Here is a 24,195-nt window from a genome sequence, read left to right on the forward strand (position 1 = left end):
AAGATAGATCTATTGGGCCTAACAAACCCCATCCAAAGTACCGGATGCTTTAGTACTTCAAAATTTATATCATATCCGAAGGGTGTCCCGGAATGATGGGGATATTCTTATATATGCATCTTGTTAATGTCGGTTACCAGGTGTTCACCATATGAATGATTTTTATCTCTATGTATGAGATGTGTATTGAAATATGAAATCTTGTGGTCTATTGTTACGATTTGATATATATATATATAGGTTAAAACTATAACTCACCAACATTTTTGTTGACGTTTAAAGCATGTTTATTCTCAGGTGAATACTAAGAGCTTCCGCTGTTGCATACTAAAATAAGGACAAGATTTGGAGTCCATGTTTGTATGATATTGTGTAAAAACTGCATTCAAGAAACTGATTTCGATGTAACATATTTGTATTGTAAACCATTATGTAATGGTCGTGTGTAAACAGGATATTTTAGATTATCATTATTTGATAATCTACGTAAATCTTTTTAAACCTTTATTTATGAAATAAAGGTTATGGTTTGTTTTAAAAATGAATGCAGTCTTTGAAAAACGTCTCATATAGAGGTCAAAACCTCGCAACGAAATCAATTAATATGGAACGTTTTTAATCAATAAGAACGGGACATTTCAGTTGGTATCCGAGCGTTGGTCTTAGAGAACCAGAAAATTTGCATTAGTGTGTCTTATCGAGTTTGTTAGGATGCATTAGTGAGTCTGGACTTCGACCGTGTTTTCTTTAAAAATGATTGCTTAACATTTTTGTTGGAAACTATATATTATTAACATGTATATATTATGTGATATATTAATCTCTTAACATGTTTGATATTGTGTGATAGATGTCTACCTCTAGCACAAATCCCATTGACTCACCTAATAATAACGAAGAGTCGAATATATATTGGACTGATTCACAAGTTCCCGAAGAGGAACTGGAAGAAGAATCAGAACCGGAAGAAGAATTAGAACCGGAAGAGGAGGAACCGGAGGAGGAAATAGAACCGGTGGGGGAAATAATAAAACGGTTAAGTAAAAGAAAATCCTCAACCAACCGACCAAGGTTAATTATGGTCAATGGTGTTTCCGCCAAGGAAGCAAAATATTGGGAAGATTACCAATTCTCCGATGAATCGGATTCCGACGAGAATTCCGATGATGTTATAGAAATTACCCCAACTGAATTTAAAAAGGCAAAAGAAAATAATAAGGGAAATGACATAAAAATAGAGAAATCTAATTCCAACCCCGATGAACTTTATATGTATCGTCAACCCCCGAAGTCCTTAAGTTGTAACAATGACCCGGGAACCTCTAAACCACCAGGTTTTTCTAAACCGTTGTGGAAAACGACAGCTAGTATTAGGGGAACATCATATATCCCTAGAAACTTGGCAAAACGAACCAAAACCGAAGAAGAAGAAACGAGCGAGTCGGAATAAAATAGTTGTATTTGTGTGGTGTAATATATGTAATATAGTGTGCTTATGCTTTATGATATATGTAAAAATTGCTTGTATTAATAAGTATTTTTTTATGAATCTAACTCTTGTCTATTTTACAGTATAAAAACATAAAATAGATAGACAACCCAATATTTTAAGAGATCTACCCGGAGACATGATTGATGAAATCTTGTCTAGAGTCGGTCAGAATTCTTCGGCACGACTATTTACGGCGAAATCAGTTTGTAAGACATTCGAAGAACGTTCCAAGAATGTCTTGGTTTATAAGAGACTTTCGTTTGAAAGATGGGGGATATCACATTGGGAAACCCATAAGTTACGATGTGTTTACTTTGACGCATATATTTTGGGGAACCCAAATGCTATTTTACGCAACGGGTTAAGAAATTATTTTGACTCAATGTATCCGAATATAGGACTTCATGATTTAGAAAAAGCGGCTAACATGCAACATAAAGAAGCATGCTATGCTTACGGCTTAGTAATGTTCGCTTCTCACCAAAGTGAGAAAAAGAACATCGGGCTACAACTATTAAACAAAACGTTCCCACAAGTGACGGAGTCGGTAATTGGGGTAAGAAATGAGGTTTTTAGGTTATTACGAGACTGTTGGTCATTACGTAACCCTCGTCCCTTTGACGACGTTACAACACGCTGTCTTATCAACGGCCATAACGGTTATGTTCCACAAGACCAAGGATGGGAAGTAGTCCTAGTAAAACCAGAATGCATGACTTGTTTCTGGACGTATGAATTACGTGTCTTTATTGCCTTTGCTGAACGACTTGTGTACTAGCTAGAATTATCTTCACAACTATCTTGTATCAAAGTTATTGTGTGCTATATTTTATGCTTTATGTAAAATAAGCGGTATTGTAAGTTTGTAAAATATTGTATAAAAGTTTGAACGCGAAATATTATTACAATCAGTTTTTCATATAGAATTGTAGTAGTTGAATTGTATATTAGCTACTAAGTATGAACTTAACGGGTAGGTACTACCCGAATTTAAACTTATAAAACGCTAATCTGAAGAAAAAGCTTTTATAAATGAGTTCATATTATGCTACGAAATACTATTAACTACTCTTAATATTCTGTATGATTAACTTGTTCCATTTGACTATTTTGAAGGAAATGGCACCGACTACTCGACACACCGTGAATATGAATGAAGAGAAATTCCGTACTTTTCTAGCTTCAAACATAGCCGCAGTACAGGCTGCGCTACATACCAACAATAACCTTGGATCTAGCAGTACAGGAAATCGTGTAGGATGCACCTACAAAGAATTCACTGCCTGCAAACCTTTGGAATTTGATGGAACCGAAGGACCGATCGGATTGAAACGGTAGACCGAGAAGATCGAATCGGTGTTTGCCATAAGTAAGTGTACTGAAGAGGACAAAGTGAAGTACACTACGCATACCTTCACAGGTTCTGCGTTAACATGGTGGAATACCTATCTAGAGCAAGTGGGACAAGATGATGCGTACGCACTACCGTGGTCAGCATTCAAGCACTTGATGAACGAGAAGTACTGTCCCAGAACCGAGGTCAATAAGCTCAAGACAGAACTTAGAGGGTTACGAACCCAAGGATTTGATATTACCACGTACGAAAGACGATTCACATAATTGTGCCTATTGTGTCCGGGAGCGTTCGAAGATGAGGAAGAGAAGATCGACGCGTTTGTGAAAGGATTACCGGAAAGAATCCAAGAAGATATAAGTTCACACGAGCCCGCCTCCATACAACAGGCATGTAGAATGGCTCACAAACTAGTGAACCAGATTGAGGAAAGAATTAAAGAACAGACGGCTGAAGAGGCCAATGTGAAGCAAGTCAAAAGAAAGTGGGAGGAAAACGGTGATAAGAATCACCAATACAACAACAACAGCAATTACAATAATAATCGCAACAATTATCCCAACAATCGCAACATCAATCGCAACTACAACAAACGGCCCAACAACAACAACAACAACAACAACAACAACAACAACAACAACAACAACTACAACAATCATCCGAACAACAATAACAACCGCAACAACAACATCAATCAGAAGCAGCTATGCCAAAGGTGTGAAAAGTATCACTCGGGGTTCTGCACCAAATTTTGCAACAAGTGTAAAAGAAATGGTCATAGCACGACGAAGTGTGAGGTCTACGGACCAGGGGTTAACAGAACGAAAGGAACAAATGGTGTCGGAACGAGTAATGGCGGAGCAAGTAGTGTCGGAGAAAGTTATGCCAATGTAGTTTGTTATAAATGTGGAAAACCGGGCCACATTATTAGAAATTGCCCGAACCAGGAGAACACGAATGGACAAGGCCGCAGAAGAGTTTTCAATATTAATGAGGCAGAGGCACAGGAAGACCCGGAGCTTGTTACGGGTACGTTTCTTATTGACAATAAATCTGCTTACGTTTTATTTGATTCGGGTGCGGATAGAAGCTATATGAGTAGAGATTTTTGTGCTAAATTAAGTTGTCCATTGACGCCGTTGGATAGTAAATTTTTACTCGAATTAGCAAACGGTAAATTAATTTCAGCAGATAATATATGCCGGAATCGAGAAATTAAACTGGGTAGCGAAATTTTTAAGATTGACTTGATACCAGTAGAGTTAGGGAGTTTTGATGTGATAATCGGTATGGACTGGTTGAAAGAAGTGAAAGTAGAGATCGTTTGTTACAAAAATGCAATTCGCATTATACGAGAAAAAGGAAAACCCTTAATGGTGTACGGAGAAAAGGGCAACACGAAGCTACATCTTATTAGTAATTTGAAGGCACAAAAACTAATAAGAAAAGGTTGCTATGATGTTCTAGCACACGTCGAGAAAGTACAAACTGAAGAAAAGAGCATCAATGATGTTCCCGTAGCAAAAGAATTTCCCGATGTATTTCCGAAAGAATTACCGGGATTACCCCCACATCGATCCGTTGAATTTTAAATTGATCTTGTACCAGGAGCTGCACCAATAGCTCGTGCTCCTTACAGACTCGCACCCAGCGAGATGAAAGAACTGTAAAGCCAATTACAAGAACTTTTAGAGCGTGGTTTCATTCGACCAAGCACATCACCGTGGGGAGCTCCTGTTTTGTTTGTCAAGAAGAAAGATGGTATATTCAGGTTGTGTATCGACTACCGAGAGTTGAACAAACTTACCATCAAGAACCGCTACCCACTACCGAGAATCGATGACTTATTTGATCAACTACAAGGCTCGTCTGTTTATTCAAAGATTAACTTACATTCCGGGTATCATCAAATGCGGGTGAAAGAAGATGATATTCCAAAGACTGCTTTCAGAACACGTTACGGTCATTACGAGTTTATGGTCATGCCGTTTGGTTTAACTAATGCACTAGCTGTGTTCATGGACCTTATGAACCGAGTGTGTGGACCATACCTTGACAAGTTTGTCATTGTTTTCATTGATGACATACTTATTTACTCAAAGAATGACCAAGAACACGGTGAACATTTGAGAAAGGTGTTAGAAGTATTGAGGAAGGAAGAATTGTACGCTAAATTTTCAAAGTGTGCATTTTGGTTGGAAGAAGTTCAATTCCTCGGTCACATAGTGAACAAAAAAGGTATTAAGGTGGATCCGGCAAAGATAGAAACTGTTGAAAAGTGGGAAACCCCGAAAACTCCGAAACACATACGCCAGTTTTTAGGACTAGCTGGTTACTACAGAAGGTTCATCCAAGACTTTTCCAGAATAGCAAAACCCTTGACTGCATTAACGCATAAAGGGAAGAAATTTGAATGGAAGGATGAACAAGAGAAAGCGTTTAAGTTATTGAAGAAAAAGCTAACTACGGCACCTATATTGTCATTGCCTGAAGGGAATGATGATTTTGTGATTTATTGTGACGCATCAAAGCAAGGTCTCGGTTGTGTATTAATGCAACGGACGAAGGTGATTGCTTATGCGTATAGACAATTGAAGATTCACGAGCAAAATTATACGACGCATGATTTGGAATTAGGCGCGGTTGTTTTTACATTAAAGACTTGGAGGCACTACTTATATGGGGTCAAAAGTATTATATATACCGACCACAAAAGTCTTCAGCACATATTTAATCAGAAACAACTGAATATGAGGCAGCGTAGGTGGATTGAATTGTTGAATGATTACGACTTTGAGATTCGTTACCACCCGGGGAAGGCAAATGTGGTAGCCGACGCCTTGAGCAGAAAGGACAGAGAACCCATTCGAGTAAAATCTATGAATATAATGATTCACACTAACCTTACTACTCAAATAAAGGAGGCGCAACAAGGAGTTTTAAAAGAGGGAAATTTAAAGGATGAAATACCCAAAGGATCGGAGAAGCATCTTAATATTCGGGAAGACGGAACCCGGTATAGGGCTGAAAGAATTTGGGTACCAAAATTTGGAGATATGAGAGAAATGGTACTTAGAGAAACTCATAAAACCAGATACTCAATACATCCTGGAACGGGGAAGATGTACAAGGATCTTAAGAAACATTTTTAGTGGCCAGGTATGAAAGCCGATATTGCTAAATATGTAGGAGAATGTTTGACGTGTTCTAAGGTCAAAGCTGAACATCAGAAACCATCAGGTCTACTACAACAACCTGAAATCCAGGAATGGAAATGGGAAAACATTACCATGGATTTCATTACTAAATTGCCAAGGACTGCAAGTGGTTATGATACTATTTGGGTAATAGTTGATCGTCTCACCAAGTCAGCACACTTCCTGCCAATAAGAGAAGATGACAAGATGGAGAAGTTAGCACGACTGTATTTGAAGGAAGTCGTATCCAGACATGGAATACCAATCTCTATTATCTCTGATAGGGATGGAAGATTTATTTCAAGATTCTGGCAGACATTACAGCAAGCATTGGGAACTCGTCTAGACATGAGTACTGCCTATCATCCACAAACTGATGGGCAGAGCGAAAGGACGATACAAACACTTGAAGACATACTACGAGCTTGTGTTATTGATTTCGGAAACAGTTGGGATCGACATCTACCGTTAGCAGAATTTTCCTACAACAACAGCTACCATTCAAGCATTGAGATGGCGCCGTTTGAAGCACTTTATGATAGAAAGTGCAGGTCTCCGATTTGTTGGAGTGAAGTGGGGGATAGACAGATTACGGGTCCGGAGATAATACAAGAAACTACCGAGAAAATCATCCAAATTCAACAAAGATTGAAAACCGCCCAGAGTCGACAAAAGAGCTACGCGGACAGTAAAAGAAAAGATATAGAGTTTGAAATTGGAGAAATGGTCATGCTTAAGGTTTCACCTTGGAAAGGCGTTGTTCGATTTGGTAAACGGGGGAAACTAAATCCAAGGTACATTGGACCATTCAAGATTATAGATCGTGTCGGACCAGTAGCTTACCAACTGGAGCTACCTCAGCAACTCGCGGCTGTACATAACACTTTCCACGTCTCAAATTTGAAGAAATGTTTTGCTAAAGAAGATCTCACTATTCCGTTGGACGAAATCCAAATCAATGAAAAACTTCAATTCATTGAAGAACCCGTCGAAATAATGGATTATGAGGTTAAGAGACTTAAACAAAACAAGATACCGATTGTTAAGGTTCGATGGAATGCTCGTAGAGGACCCGAGTTCACCTGGGAGCATGAAGATCAGATGAAGAAGAAATACCCGCATTTATTTCCAGAAGATACATCAACACCTCCAACTGCTTAAAATTTCGGGACGAAATTTATTTAACGGGTAGGTACTGTAGTGACCCGAACTTTTCCATGTTTATATATATATATTAAATGAAATTGTTATTTACATGATTAAGTGTTTCCAACATGTTAAGCAATCAAACTTTTTAAGACTTGATTAATTGAAATAGGTTTCATATAGACAATTGACCACCCAAGTTGACCGATGATTCACGAACGTTAAAACTTGTAAAAACTATACGATGACATATATATGGTTATATATATAGTTAATATGATTTTATTATAAGTATTTATCTCATTAGGTATTTTAACAATGAGTTATATACATAAAAAAATGAGACTATTAATTTAAGAAACTCGAAAACGATATATATAACGATTATCGTTATAACAACGTCTTACTAGGTACATATGAATCATATTAAGATATTGATACACTTAGTTAATTATGTTAAATGATAAGTAAATATATTATTAAGTGTATTAATAATGAAATACATATGTAAAAATAAGACTATTAACTTAATGATTTCGAAACGAGACATATATGTAACGATTATCGTTGTAACGACATTTAACTGTATATATATCATACTAAGATATATTATATATCATAATATCATGATAATATAACAATTTAACATCTCATTTGTTATAATAAACAATGGGTTAACAACATTCAACAATATCGTTAACCTAAAGGTTTCAAAACAACATTTACATGTAACGACTAACGATGACTTAACGATTCAGTTAAAATGTATATACATGTAGTGTTTTAATATGTATTCATACACTTTTGAAAGACTTCAAGACACTTATCAAAATACTTCTACTTAACAAAAATGCTTACAATTACATCCTCGTTCAGTTTCATCAACAATTCTACTCGTATGCACCCGTATTCGTACTCGTACAATACACAGCTTTTAGATGTATGTACTATTGGTATATACACTCCAATGATCAGCTCTTAGCAGCCCATGTGAGTCACCTAACACATGTGGGAACCATCATTTGGCAACTAGCATGAAATATCTCATAAAATTACAAAAATATGAGTAATCATTCATGACTTATTTACATGAAAACAAAATTACATATCCTTTATATCTAATCCATACACCAACGATCAAAAACACCTACAAACACTTTCATTCTTCAATTTTCTTCATCTAATTGATCTCTCTCAAGTTCTATCTTCAAGTTCTAAGTGTTCTTCATAAATTCCAAAAGTTCTAGTTTCATAAAATCAAGAATACTTCCAAGATTGCAAGTTTACTTTCAAGTTTTCTAAATCCATTCCAAGTAATCATTCAAGATCAAGAAACCTTTGTTACTTATAGTAGGTTATCTTTCTAATACAAGGTAATAATCATATTCAAACTTTAATTCAATTTCTATAACTATAACAATCTTATTTCGAGTGGAAATCTTACTTGAAATTGTTTTCATGTCATGATTCTGCTTCAAGAACTTTCAAGCCATCCAAGGATCCTTTGAAGCTAGATCTATTTTTCTCATTTCCAGTAGGTTTATCCAAGGAACTTGAGGTAGTAATGATGTTCATAACATCATTCGATTCATACATATAAAGCTATCTTATTCGAAGGTTTAAACTTGTAATCACTAGAACGTAGTTTAGTTAATTCTAAACTTGTTCGCAAATAAAAGTTAATCCTTCTAACTTGACTTTTAAAATCAACTAAACACATGTTCTATATCTATATGATATGCTAACTTAATGATTTAAAACCTGGAAACACGAAAAACACCGTAAAACCGGATTTACGCCGTCGTAGTAACACCGCGGGCTGTTTTGGGTTAGTTAATTAAAAACTATGATAAACTTTGATTTAAAAGTTGTTATTCTGGGAAAATGATTTTTATTATGAACATGAAACTATATCCAAAAATTATAGTTAAACTCAAAGTGAAAGTATGTTTTCTAAAATGGTCATCTAGACGTCATTCTTTCGACTGAAATGACTACCTTTACAAAAATGACTTGTAACTTATTTTTCTGACTATAAACCTATACTTTTTCTGTTTAGATTCATAAAATAGAGTTCAATATGAAACCATAGCAATTTGATTCACTCAAAACGGATTTAAAATGAAGAAGTTATGGGTAAAACAAGATTGGATAATTTTTCTCATTTTAGCTACGTGAAAATTGGAAACAAATCTATTCCAACCATAACTTAATCAACTTGTATTATATATTATGTAATCTTGAGATACCATAGACACGTATACAATGTTTCGACCTATCATGTCGACACATCTATATATATTTCGGAACAACCATAGACACTCTATATGTGAATGTTGGAGTTAGCTATACAGGGTTGAGGTTGATTCCAAAATATATATAGTTTGAGTTGTGATCAATACTGAGATACGTATACACTGGGTCGTGGATTGATTCAAGATAATATTTATCGATTTATTTCTATACATCTAACTGTGGACAACTAGTTGTAGGTTACTAACGAGGACAGCTGACTTAATAAACTTAAAACATCAAAATATATTAAAAGTGTTGTAAATATATTTTGAACATACTTTGATATATATGTATATATTGTTATAGGTTCGTGAATCAACCAGTGGCCAAGTCTTACTTCCCGACGAAGTAAAAATCTGTGAAAGTGATTTATAGTCCCAATTTTAAAATCTAATATTTTTGGGATGAGAATACATGCAGGTTTTACAAATGATTTACAAAATAGACACAAGTACGTGAAACTACATTCTATGGTTGAATTATCGAAATCGAATATGCCCTTTTTTATTAAGTCTGGTAATCTAAGAATTGGGAAACAGACACCCTAATTGACGCGAATCCTAAAGATAGATCTATTGGGCCTAACAAACCCCATCCAAAGTACCGGATGCTTTAGTACTTCGAAATTTATATCATATCCGAAGGGTGTCCCGGAATGATGGGGATATTCTTATATATGCATCTTGTTAATATCGGTTACCAGGTGTTCACCATATGAATGATTTTTATCTCTATGTATGGGATGTGTATTGAAATATGAAATCTTGTGGTCTATTGTTACGATTTGATATATATATAGGTTAAACCTATAACTCACCAACATTTTTGTTGACGTTTAAAGCATGTTTATTCTCATGTGAATACTAAGAGCTTCCGCTGTTGCATACTAAAATAAGGACAAGATTTGGAGTTCATGTTTGTATGATATTGTGTAAAAACTGCATTCAAGAAACTGATTTCGATGTAACATATTTGTATTGTAAACCATTATGTAATGGTCGTGTGTAAACAGAATATTTTAGATTATCATTATTTGATAATCTACGTAAAGCTTTTTAAACCTTTATTTATGAAATAAATGTTATGGTTTGTTTTAAAAATGAATGCAGTCTTTGAAAAACGTCTCATATAGAGGTCAAAACCTCGCAACGAAATCAATTAATATGGAACGTTTTTAATCAATAAGAACGGGACATTTCATATGTCATACATATACATACACGTCCAACAAACAACCCAACCTACTAGATATATTAGGTACCAAACAACGTATATCCACATTCGACCGCGCGTTGAATACATCCGCAGCAACGCGCGGTCGAATTTTTTTTCTAGTTTTGTCTATTTTCTGAATACATGTTGTGAGTGGCGATTGTAGAATTAGAATGAAATGGAGTCCTGAAATTTTTGTCACTACTAATTATATTTTAATGATGTTTTAGTGGTAATTTACTTTCAAGAAACTTAAAACCCGAAAAATATATGGAGTCCGAAAAATATAATGGAAGAAGTAGAACGTTTGGCCTCTCGGGTTAGGTGTTTGATCGGTGACCTCCCGTTTATGTACCTCGGTCTCCCTATTGGTCGTAACATGAACCGAATTGAAAATTGGAAGCTGGTCATAGATAAATTTCGCTCCAAGCTCGCGGATTGGAAAGCAAAAACGATTTCCTTCGGGGGTAAATTGACTTTAGTTAAATCGGTTCTCAATAGCTTACCACTTTACTACTTCTCGATCTTTCGTGCTCCGGCAAGCGTCTTAAATTCTCTAGAAAGCATTAGGAGAAATTTCTTTTGGGGGGGGTTCGGGCGAGGGACATAAAATGTCTTGGATCAAATGGGAGGTCTCACTTTTACCTTATAGTGAAGGTGGACTAAACATCGGATCACTTCGTGCAAAAAATCTTGCTCTCTTGGGGAAATGGTTTTGGCGGGCCAAAACCGAACCGGGTTCTCTTTGGGTTTCAATTATCAAAAGCATTTATGGTTCTAACGGGCTCCACATTCCTTCGGGTCCTTATAGGCCCATTGGTAAAGGCAATGTGTGGCCCAACATTGTGCGTGCCGGTATAAATATAAACAAGTGTGGACTGAATTTTGGCACCTCCTTCATCAAGCAAATAGGTGACGGATCACAAACTTGCTTCTGGGATGACGCTTGGTTAACTTTGACCCCCCATGAAGTCGATGTTCAACCGTATGTACCATCTGGAATGTAACCACGCTGCTGCTGTTTCTGATCGAGTTTCTTGGATTGAAAACGTCAGCCGCTGCACTTGGAATTGGACTCGCGAAGTTGCTGGACGTGCTAAAGATGAACTGATCTCTTTAACTAACCTTTTAAACTCGTATGTTGTACGTGACAGGAGCTCGGATGGATGGGTGTGGAACCTAGCAACGAATGACATTTTTACAACCAAAAAACTTCCGAGGTTAATTGATTACGAGACTATTTCGAATAACATCACAAGACCGGAGACGCTAAAGAATAATTTGGTACCAAATAAAGTTGAAGTTTTCATGTGGAGGGTTCTAAATAGGCGTATTCCTACAAGAATAGAGCTCGACAAAAGGGGTATTGATTTGGACTCGGTTAGGTGCCCCATTTGCGACGACGATGTGGAGTCTATTGATCACATTTTTTTTCCTATGCCGACATTCCTTGGAAGTTTGGGAGCGAATCTACAATTGGTGGGGCTTGGGCCCGGTTTTGAATCTAAGCATCAATGAGGCCTTCAAGGGAAAGTGTAACCGTTTAATGTCTTGGTTCGGATGCAAGATTTGGCAAGCGTTGGAATAGACGACCGCCTACTATCTATGGAGAAACCGTAACTCAAAAGTTTTTTCTAATAAAAGTTGGACGGGACCGACCGCTCTAATGGAGATACAATTAAAGTCCTTTGAATGGATCTCCGCTCGAATGAAGGATAAGAAGATCGAATGGGCCGTATGGCTCACCAATCCTATTATCTATGCGATTTAGTTCATTGTTTGTTGTCACTGTAGTTGTTTAGTTTCGTTAGCCTCGTGTTTCTTTAGTTGCTCTCTCCGCAACAAAATGCTGTTAGTTGCTACTTTCACTCCGAATTCGGGTTCTTGTTGTGTATTCTTCGAGTTTTAATAAATTCTCTGCTTTTCGAAGAAAAAAAAACAATACAATTTTCAAAAGGATTGGCAATAAAAAATATGATCAGCGAAACATGCACTACCTTTTCAAAAATTAAACTTGACGAAATTTTTGGAATTACAATTTCTAGCAACAGATGTTGATTTATTCCCATTATAGTGTCATACACTTATATCGCAAAAGTTGTTATACGAAATGTCGTGATCAGTTATAATTGTAGACTGAATGCAAAATAAATTAAAAAAAAAAAACAAAGAATGAAATTGAATTGATTGACATTCAATATAACCAAATTAAAATCATAAATTTAAAATCGCATTAACTACAGAGTTGCGTGATTTACAGTTTAACTCTAGAATTAAAAATAATATTAATAAAGATAATGAAAGTAATTGATCTAAGAAAAAAATTAAAAAATAATCGTTCTTATGAAGGATTTATGTATTAAGTTAACGTTTACAGACTAATCGGCGACAAATCAAAGAACATAAATTAAATATGTATTCAAGAAACTGAGTACTTACCTGATTTCATGCTTATTGTATATGGAGGTTCAATAAATTGAATGTGTTGGTAAATCCGATTGTGTAAAGAGAAGACCAAAAAAAAAAAAAAAAAAAAAAAAAAAAAAAAAAAAAAAAATCAAAGAGGGGAAGGAAATACGCGTAGAGAAGGAGAGATATTTAAGACAAGATTGTCCAAATCGTCCCTGTATTTATGGTTTTTTGCTCAAATCGTCTATGTGTTAACAAAACTGCATAAATTATCCTTAAATGTCAAATAATGTCCCAAATTAGTCTCTGCCTTAACTTTTGTTAAACTCTCAATTAGTCAAAAATATATGATTGATCCCTGAAGTTTATTAAGAGATTGCAACAAAGATCCTCTTCATAATCTTCAAGATAAAACTTTAGTGAAAGCTTAAAAAACACATCCGTAGATTAATAATAACAAGTAAATTAATTAAAAAAACGCATCCGTAGATTATACGGTTTGAGATGGATAAGCAGAAACAATAGCATAGACCAAAGCAGCAAACTTCGTTCAATCAACATAAAAAAAAAAAGTGGCATTTTTATTTATACGACTTGTTAGCTGTAAAGAAGAGTGTATATTGTTTATTGAATAGATAACTAAAAAAGTAAATATTGCCCATATAACAGTGGTAAATCCATCACGTATAAGACAAATCATTGTCATGCCTCTTAAAAAAACTTAGTTTCCTTCATTCAAGTACATTGATAGTTTACATATATTCGTTCTACTGCAAAAGAGTGCTAAATTTGACGTATGCCCTAAGTATGTCCTAAAAAATAACGTAGACTTCTGAAATAGTCTATTTATAAGAGTTTTGCCCATTAAGTTTTTAAATTGTTCATTTAGTCTTTGAACGATTTTTGCAGTTAGTTTTTTAATCTACGGATGTGTTTTTTTTAATTAATTTACTTGTTATTGTTAATCTACGGATGTGTTTTTTTAAACTTTCACTAAAGCTTCATTTTAAAGATGATGAAAAGGATATTTGTTGCAATCTTGTAAGAAACTTCAGGGACCAATCATGTATTTTTGACTAATTGAGAGTTTAACAAAAGTTATGGCAGAAACTAATTTGGGACGTTATTTACATTTAAGGATAATTTATGCAGTTTTGTTAACACGTGGATGATTTGGGCAAAAAAACATAAACACATAGACGATTTGGGCAATTTTGTCATTAATTTCTCTGAAAACCGTTATCGTTTGAATTTTTTTTTTCTTGTTTTTAGCTTTTATTTCCTTATTATTTGGTATTATTTTTTGCATTTTGCTTTTTAAATTGATTTTAAGTATAACTTAATTATTTGATTGTTTAAATTTAATGTTTAATAAATAATAATGACATCACTTATAATGTTGTGGTGGATGACATGTGGCATGATTAAGTTTAAGATATGTTAAATTTGTTTAAGATAACCATCCAGGCCTAGCCTGGGTGGCCACCAGCACTTTCAGTGAAGGGGAGGTCTCGGGTTCAATCCTAAGGGGTGCCCGCATTTAATGACCAAACTGGAGAATGCCTTACCTGGTAGCGGTGGAGGGCTGACTTGCCGTTTACCCGGGGTTTACCTGCGGTGGGGGGGCCAATGTGCTCTGGCCCATAGTGGGGTTCCTCGTAAAAAAAAAAAAAAAAAAAAAAAAAAAAAAATTTGTTTAAGATAACATTATCATTTTAATAATTTTAATAGATAGTATAGATATATTATAGTTGAAGGAGAAGGAGAAGAATAAAACACTTTAATACGACTGTTTTGAAAACTTTTTTATATTAATAAAATTTGTACGGACTATTATTTTTTTATGTGTATTAAAAAAGTTAATGTGTATAGAAGTTAATTTATATTATTGCTTTTAGAGCTTTATAAATTGTTGAGAGGACCTGAATAAGGAGTGTATATGTATATTAGTGAAATGACCCGTGAAATTACGGGTTTGTTTAAACGAAACAATTTAATGATATGTTTTAGGTATTAAGTGAATGTAAACCCTAAAGTCATTTATTTTAATGACTCGTTTGACTAAAAATCTTGTCGTTATTTTTATAAATATATAGAGACATGTATTTTCGCATACATATGTAATGTAATTAATTTCATAAAAAGAATCTATATTTGAATATTATTAATATAATAAATTTTTATTATAATTATTATATTAAAAGTAAATAATAATAATAAAGTTCTCTCAAAGTTGAGTATTTATATTTTTAATAATAATAATTATTATTAGTAATAATAAATGCCTTTTAAATTTTTTAGAAAATTAAAATACAATTATTATATAAAAGTTGTACGATATGCTTTAAAATTTGCGTATTAGTAGAAGATTTTACAATTTATGAGAGATTAATATTTTCTTTTATAAAAGATTTAGTATTATTTTTTAATTAAATTAATATAAAATTATGAAATTATCATTATGAAAATTAAAGGGTAATTAGCTTAATGATTACATCATCGTTTTATATGATTATATAGAATAGATGTGAAAAGTACATTTTATAAATTTAATAAATGAAGATTGAAGAGTACTCATTATTACTATCTCCATGGTTAATTCTCTTGAAAATTACCATTAATGACGTATGATGGATTAGAAGTCCCAACTTCTCTTTTGGGTAGGGACATATCTCCGTGAGTTTCTTTTCTATTTCTACCTACGTTAAATTGTGAAATAATTTTCTAATGTTTTCCAAACTTTGATTTCCCTATTTCTTGCATCATCAATTCAAATCATTATTAATTAAATAATGTATAGTGAATATCAAAACAACGTTTAGTAAATTGAGTAGTTGCATATGATGATCTTAGTAGTACTAGATCATATATAACATGGAATTTTGGTATATAAACGTCATCACTGATATAAAAGTGATAACTACAACTTTATTTCTGTTTCATGAACATCCAAGTTAAGCCGAACAATGGAATTAAAACCCGTCATTTTAGGGGAAAATAAGACATCACAATTTTTTCGGTCCATGTGTATGTCGATCTTCGCGAATATTTATAGCAAAACGACGAACTAAATCAGTATAGTAGTGATGCCCCTTCCGTCATCGTGAACGTATATATGCAAATCATTCACACTATATGCTCAACTCGATTACGTAATAGAAGTAAAATTTCAATTATTAGATATCATCAAATTAAATTCTTTATGTTAATGATCATTCTTGCATATGTATACATACCAACTTTTCACAATTCAATAAATTTTACAAGAACTATTATAAATTATAGATACACATACACATAAATATAAAGGAGGGAGTCAAGTTTCTAGGGAAAGTTATTTTTTTTTTTCTTTCTAATTCTAGCAACCTTTTACTTGCTAAAGTTCTACTAATTAAGCTGCTATATATGCTCCATGGAATAAGTTCCAACTACTTGTTTTATTTTAATCACTTTTTTCTCTATGTGTATGTATGAGATATTAAAGAGATCAAAACCATGTCTACACACATAACACAAGCCCAACTATAACTCTAAACCTTATATCTTCAGCTGTTTCTTGATCTTCTTCTATGGTGGATCAAAACCACCAAATAGAAATGAAGAAAAGTAGCAACTTTTGTACCGAAGATGCACAAAACGATCACCCCATCAAGCAAAATCACAATTATCATGATGTCAAACATGAAGATTATGATATTGATGATGATGATGATGATGATGATGAAGTGTCGGAAGACGTTGACCGTAGCTCTAGTGGTGGTAGCCGACCCAAAAGTGGATCAACATCAAGCAATAGTACAGTTGAGGAGACTAAGGCTAGCGGTTCGATCACAGGATCTGTTAGACCATATGTTCGCTCCAAGAACCCGAGGCTAAGGTGGACACCTGATCTCCATGTACGATTTGTTCAAGCTATTGAACGATTGGGAGGTCAAGAAAGTTAGTATAGTTAACTTAACTTATTATCTTTTTCATGAATTTATGTGCTTAATTGGTTAAATTGTTTCGTGATATAATATAATATAATATTATTTATATAGTTGTTATAATTAAATAGTTGATTGATGCTGAAAAGTAATATTGTACTCTAAATTAATTTGAGTTTGTTGGTGTAGGAGCAACACCTAAATTAGTTCTTCAACTAATGAATATTAAAGGCCTTAGTATCTCTCATGTCAAGAGCCATCTTCAGGTACTACTTTAATCATTCAAGAAATATATATTTAATTTGGAGTAAAAAAAATAAAAAATTCAGTTCTGGATTCGTTTTATGCAGATGTATAGAAGCAAGAAGATCGATGATACGAATCAAGGTATGATTCAAATTCATGTTCCAAAAATAAGTATGAAATTAGGGTTTCTTATAAGACTATCACATCAATATAAACCACATCATATATGTAACAATTTTGCCATTCATCAATTGATGGTAAGAGTGTAATTCAAAAGCAAATCTTAGCCTTTGTGTTACTATATATTACGAGTACAAAGTTTATACTACTTAAAAAAACCCATGTGAATGAAACTTAATCAGGGGTCATATCCGTTAATTCGATAATTTGAATGTGTATTTTATAACAAGTTTTATTGAAATTTCAGAACAAGGACTTCTCGATGAGGGTGATCATGATCATCAAATATTCCACCTTAGCCAACTTCCAATGCTCCAAACATATAGTGAAAGGTCACGTTCCAATTTCAGGTATATCAAACTTGAATTCATATATGTTAGAAATAGGAGGTTATGTATATTATTTGTGGAAGAGAGGATTGATGATTTAGAAGTTTTATTGATCTTGAAAGCTTTTCTTTTATTGCTTATTGAATTGCTTTGTTGCTTGATTACAAATGAGGGGTGAAACCCTCTATTTATACTACTCAATGGAGTAGTCTAGAACTCTCCATCATCTACTGATATCTAGATATTTTCTAAGTATTATCTAGATATTTCCTAAATATTATCTTAGATATTTTACAAGATGTTTCTACTCACTTTCACTACTAGATATTACAAGAAGTTTCTAGATATTGGACTACAATCTTGATCCATATATTTGTATACTTGCAAGCCCATATCCAAAACACATAGCCCAAAATCAAGTTTAACTTCCAACAGCCCCCCTTAAACTTGATTTCGTCACTCCGAGCATATTCCGTAATCTCTGAAACGTCTCATGTTTTAGAGGCTTTGTGAAAATATCAGCAACTTGGTCAAGTGACTTCGCGTACTTTATCTGCACCTCTTTATTTGTAACGCACTCCCTGATGTAATGGTATTTCGTATCGATGTGCTTGCTTCGATCATGGAAGACTGGATTCTTTGCTAGAGCAATCGCAGACTTGTTATCCACATATATCTCTGTAGCTTCCTTTTGGAAAAACTTAAGCTCATTTAGTAACTTCCTGAGCCATATTGCATGACAGGTGCACGATGTTGCTGCTACAAACTCGGCTTCGCACGTTGACAGAGTCACAATGGGTTGCTTCTTCGAGCTCCATGTGAACGCCGTATCTCCCATATAGAACACGAAACCACTCGTACTCTTACAATCATCTATGTCTCCAGCCCAATCACTATCACTGTATCCAACTAGCTTGAAGTGCTCAGAAGGCGAATAAAACAGGCCATAGTCAATCGTACCTTTGATGTAGCGAAGTATCCTCTTGGCCGCCTTCAAGTGATTTATTGTAGGTGCTTCCATGTATCGACTTACTAGTCCAACTCCGTAGAGAATATCTGGCCTCGTGCAGGTTAGGTACCTCAGACTTCCAACCAAACTCTTGTATTGTGTTGGGTCCACCAAGTATCCTTCATCATCTTTTGACAATTTGAGATTGCAATCCACCGGTGTGTTCATTGACTTGCAGTCATTCAACTTAAACTTCTTGAGCACCTCATTCGCATAACCTTCTTGGGATATGAATATTCCTTCTTTCTTTTGTTTTACCTCGATCCCAAGATAGTAAGCCATAAGTCCAATGTCGGTCATCTCGAACTCCCGAACCATTGCTTTCTTGAACTCCTCAAACATTTTGGGATTACTGCCAGTGAATATCAAGTCATCCACATATAGGCACACAATCATAACATCTCCTTCTTTGCTTACTTTGGTATAGAGAGCATGTTCATGTGGGCATTTTGTAAAGCCATTCTGTTGGAAATACTTGTCTATCCTGCTATTCCATGCTCGAGGCGCTTGCTTCAACCCATATAAGGCCCTTTTCAATTTCAGCACCTTATTCTCTTGGCCTTTCACGATGTATCCCAAAGGTTGTTCTATATAGACTTCTTCTTCTAAGTGGCCATTAAGGAACGCGGATTTGACATCCATTTGATAAATCTTCCAGTTATGTTGAGCCGCAAGTGAGATTATCAATCTTATAGTTTCTAGACGAGCGACAGGAGCAAATACCTCGTCATAGTCTATGCCGGCTCGTTGACTATATCCCTTCGCCACCAACCTTGCCTTGTATCTTTCAATTTCACCTTTGGAATTCTTCTTGGCCTTGTATACCCATTTTACACCAATGGCCTTATGCCCCTTTAGTAGAGTAGCAAGATCCCACGTATCATTCCTCTGGATTGCTTGAATCTCCTCGTCCATGGCATGTTTCCACTTTTGACTTTTTGCTGCATCTTCATAGCTTATTGGCTCACAATCAGTAAGAAGGCAGAACAATGTTAGATTCTCCATAGGCTGTGTTACCTCGTACAACTCCTCAATGCTCCTTGTGTGATGTTGTAGCCTACTTGATTCTCCTCCTGATGTTGGTGTCACTTCATTAGGTGTAGTGGTTGGAGTATGTGGAGAGTGCGGAGATGGTGTACTAGAAGGTTCTTGAACTTCTAGATATTCTTCGTTCCTTGCAGTACTCTCGAATGGATAAGGGAGAAAGTCGTAGTTCTCCTCTTCGGGAACATTCCAATCCCATGTTGCTTCTTCATCGAACACCACGTCTCGACTTGAGATTACTTTACCATTCTTGGGATTGTATAGCTTGTAACCCTTCGAACTTGAGTCATAACCCACGAATATGAGTTTCTCGCTTTTATCATCGAGCTTCGTCCTCTTCTGATCTGGCACATGAGCATATGCCACACTTCCGAACACTCGAAGGTGTGAGATGCCGGGCTTCCTTCCACTCCAAGCTTCAATGGGCGTTTTGTTCTTGACGCTTCTAGTGGGCGAACGATTTGCTAGATAGATCGCACAGTCCACTGCCTCAGCCCAAAACTCCTTAGGCATCCTTTTGCTCTTTAACATACTCCGAGCCATATCAAGAATGGTCCTATTTTTTCTTTCCGCAACACCATTTTGTTGAGGTGAATACGGAAGAGTTAGAGGACGTCGTAACCCATTGTTGTCGCAAAATTCCTTGAATTCCTTGGATGTGAATTCTCCTCCACGATCGGATCTCATCGCCTTTATGGTGAGACCACTTTGATTCTCCACAAATGCTTTAAACTTCTTGAACATTCCAAAAGCTTCCGACTTCTCTTTTAGAAAATAGACCCATGTCTTTCGACTAAAATCATCAATGAATAGAAGAAAATATCTATTTTTACCAAAAGACGGTGGGCTGATGGGTCCACACACATCCGTGTGAATAAGTTCTAGAGGTTTCTTCGCTCTACTAGAAGCTTCTGTTGGAAAACTGTTTCGAAAGTGCTTTCCTAGAAGGCATCCCTCACATATTTGATCCGGATGATTAATTGGAGGCAAACCCTTCACCATTCCTTTACTTGATAATAATTTTAAGCCTCCAAAATTTAAGTGCCCGTATCTCATGTGCCAAAGCCAAGAATTATCTTTGAAACATGCTTTTAAACATCTTGGAATGTCATGTTGAATATTTAGCATGAACATCCTATTCGTTGACATTGGCACCTTAGCAATCAAACCTCCTTTTTGGTCTCTTAAAGAAAGGGTACGATTTATCATGTGAATATCATAGCCTTTCTCTAAGAGTTGTCCGATACTCAGTATATTCGTCTTCATATTGGGCACATAATACACATTAGAGATAAATTGATGCCTTCCATTTTTCAAGCGGATGAGAATCTTACCTTTGCCTTTAACCGGGACTTTAGAAGAATCTCCGAAGGTGATATTTCCACTTATTACCTCGTCTAACTCTACAAACATGCTTTTGTCACCGCACATATGGTTGCTTGCACCCGTGTCAAGATACCACAAATTCGATTCTCCGTTGTCTTCACCTTTGCATGCTAGTAACAAAGTGTTTTCCACGGCTTCGTTATCTTCTTGTGCAAAATTTACTCTTTCTTGCACGTAATTGTTTGACTTCTCGCATTCTGAAGCATAGTGGCCAAATTTTTGACAATTATAGCATTTGGTTTGAGTGCTGTCATACCTTGGCCTTCTACTTGTGTAGCCTCTCCCGCGACCTCTTGTCGGGTGAAAATTTTGACTTCTTTCTTCATTTTTGTAAGAACTATAACCTCCACGTTTGATATATCCCTGCCCTCGTCCTCGGCCACGTACTTGACCATGACCTCGTTGACTCGTTTGATGAATCTTTTCACCGTTTTCTTCCTTGAAAGAGAGTTTTGCTTGTAAAGCTTGCTCCAAAGGCTCTTTACTTTTCTTATTAAACCTCTCTTCATGGGCTTGTAGTGAACCCATGAGTTCATCGATAGTCATTGATTCTAGATCTTTAGATTCTTCAATGGCTACGACTATATAGTCGAATTTTGAATCTAATGATCTAAGAATTTTCTCAATGACTCTTACATCACTTAGAGTTTCACCATTCCTCTTTAATTGATTGACAATCGCCAAGACTCTTGTAAAATAATCGGAAATTGATTCTGAGTCTTTCTTATTTAAGGATTCGAACTCACCTCGTAGTGTTTGTAGTCGAACCTTTTTCACCTTATCAACTCCCTTGTGAGAATTCTCCAAGATCTCCCATGCTTTCTTGGCTGTGGTTGCACTTGCAATTTTCTCAAAAGCTCCATCATCTACACTTTGTTGGATGATGGAAAGAGCCTTTTGATCGTTCGTCTTCATTAATTTTTTCTCCTTGCCGAGAGGACCTTTTTCTGCAGGTTCCTCATAGCCTTCCTCCACAATCTCCCATAAGTCTTGTCCACCTAGGAAGGTCTTCATTTGGATGCTCCATCGATCATAATTATCCTTTGTGAGGCGAGGAAATGTGATGACATTGTTGGCCATCATCTTGTCGAACCAAGCTCTTGATACCAATTTGTTAGAAATAGGAGGTTATGTATATTATTTGTGGAAGAGAGGATTGATGATTTAGAAGTTTTATTGATCTTGAAAGCTTTTCTTTTATTACTTACTTGCTTTGCTTTGTTGCTTGATTACAAATGAGGGGTGAAACCCTCTATTTATACTACTCAATGGAGTAGTCTAGAACTCTCCATCATCTACTGATATCTAGATATTTTCTAAGTATTATCTAGATATTTCCTAAATATTATCTTAGATATTTTACAAGATGTTTCTACTCACTTTCACTACTAGATATTACAAGAAGTTTCTAGATATTGGACTACAATCTTGATCCATATATTTGTATACTTGCAAGCCCATATCCAAAACACATAGCCCAAAATCAAGTTTAACTTCCAACAATATAAGTATATGGACACTATACGGAATTGATGAATCTATCATCAATGTAACGAACTTAGTACGTACATAGTGGCGTATCTAGCTTATAGCGAGTGGTGTCCCATGATCACACCACTAGTTGGTTTTTTTTTTTTTTTTACAAAGTACCACTAGTATGTAGTCAACGGGGGTCGAATCCTGAACTCTCCTAAAGTAAGCAGACCACCAACCGATGGACCACATCACAACTTCTGTATATGTCCTTTTAATTATAGTTTTGATCCTATAATCGCCATTTATAGTACACCAATTACAATTAAGTAGCTGATTGTGTTTTAGTTTTTCATATTCAGATATCAAGATGCTTTATGGAGTCCTCATATAAACCTAATTAACAACCCTTTCATGGCTGGATTAAGACGCGGAGATTATGGTTCAATGGCGGATAAGATTCTTGAAAGAAACATAAATCACACTAGTTTAAAAGGCATACAAAGCAATGGTATACAAGAATCCCAAATGGGATTATTCAAGAAATTAGATGGATTATCAATGCTTAATCACATTCGAAAAAATACCACTCCAGCGGATACTAATGTGATTGTCAATGATCAACATCAAGAAAAAAGGGTACTCAAAAGAAAGGAGATTGATCAAGAATCCAATTGTATTGATTTGAATCTATCATTAGAAGTTAAGATCCCAAAAGAGGATCATACAAATGGCAAAAAAGTGAAGCATGAATTATTTGATGAAAACAATCTATCATTATCATTGTTTTCACCAAGTTCTAATTCAAATTCTAGTAGTATTACAAGATCAAAGCATGCAAAAACAATGGGAAGTAGCAGTACATCTCTTGATCTGACTTTGTGAATGAGACAAAGATTAAGTGAGATTTTTAAAGGTACTTTTCTGTGCCGGAAAACATTGCACAGAATATTGACTGTTGTTCTACCACTTGTATTCTTAAATGTTGTTATTTTGTCTTTAACCAGGGTGTACATGCATGTCAGTTTTTGTGTTTTTTAGAATCTCTCTAAGCATCCAACGTTCCAGTAGTGAATTGTTTGACACATGCAAATTTCTCTATATAATTTTATGGATGTCATGGAAGTATGGAATTTGAACTCAAATTTACATTACTTTGTTTAAGGTTCTTATTTTTACTGTTATCTACTTGGTCTGCATATTTGACATTGGCTCGTGTGTTGCTTATGTTATCGGACATATATTAATATCTCAAAACATGTTTATTTGCAGTTGATGTATTCTTCCTAATCTCTGCCCGTGAATGGATAAATGACTCCCTTTATTCTATGATAGATTCTACGTAAGACCTTTTCATACATCATATTCAGGAATTTGGACATTGTTATTGTTATTGTATTCTTTGTAAAACTAGCTTGAATAAAATGTATCTAGGTGGCTTTGAGATATCAAGTTTAGTATAAGGGATGAATTAAAATTAATATTGTGTAGTAGTAA

The 24,195-nt window shown here is 35.1% G+C and overlaps 1 protein-coding gene across 1 annotated transcript; it reads left to right on the forward strand.

Annotated features, from left to right (window-relative positions):
• The first annotated feature begins 16,621 nt into the window (after positions 1 to 16,621).
• Positions 16,622 to 23,583, forward strand: LOC139863219 (uncharacterized). The gene is made up of 5 exons (XM_071851863.1): positions 16,622 to 17,044; positions 17,221 to 17,297; positions 17,382 to 17,418; positions 17,705 to 17,807; positions 23,061 to 23,583. Exons 1-5 carry the CDS (start codon positions 16,675 to 16,677, stop codon positions 23,581 to 23,583), a joined length of 1,110 nt encoding a protein of 369 aa, XP_071707964.1. The 5' UTR covers positions 16,622 to 16,674.
• Positions 23,584 to 24,195: the final 612 nt, after the last annotated feature.

Source organism: Rutidosis leptorrhynchoides, chromosome 8, assembly GCF_046630445.1.
Source record: "Rutidosis leptorrhynchoides isolate AG116_Rl617_1_P2 chromosome 8, CSIRO_AGI_Rlap_v1, whole genome shotgun sequence".
Taxonomy (NCBI): Eukaryota; Viridiplantae; Streptophyta; class Magnoliopsida; order Asterales; family Asteraceae; genus Rutidosis; species Rutidosis leptorrhynchoides.

What these genes read in the sequence shown, in the direction of transcription:
- LOC139863219 (XM_071851863.1), top strand. Translation starts at nt 16,675, where the DNA reads ATGGTGGATCAAAACCACCAAATAGAAATGAAGAAAAGTAGCAACTTT. An exon ending in ATGTCAAGAGCCATCTTCAG is followed by an intron (nt 17,298 to 17,381) that starts GTACTACTTTAA and finishes CGTTTTATGCAG; the next exon opens with ATGTATAGAAGCAAGAAGAT. An exon ending in GATCGATGATACGAATCAAG is followed by an intron (nt 17,419 to 17,704) that starts GTATGATTCAAA and finishes TTGAAATTTCAG; the next exon opens with AACAAGGACTTCTCGATGAG.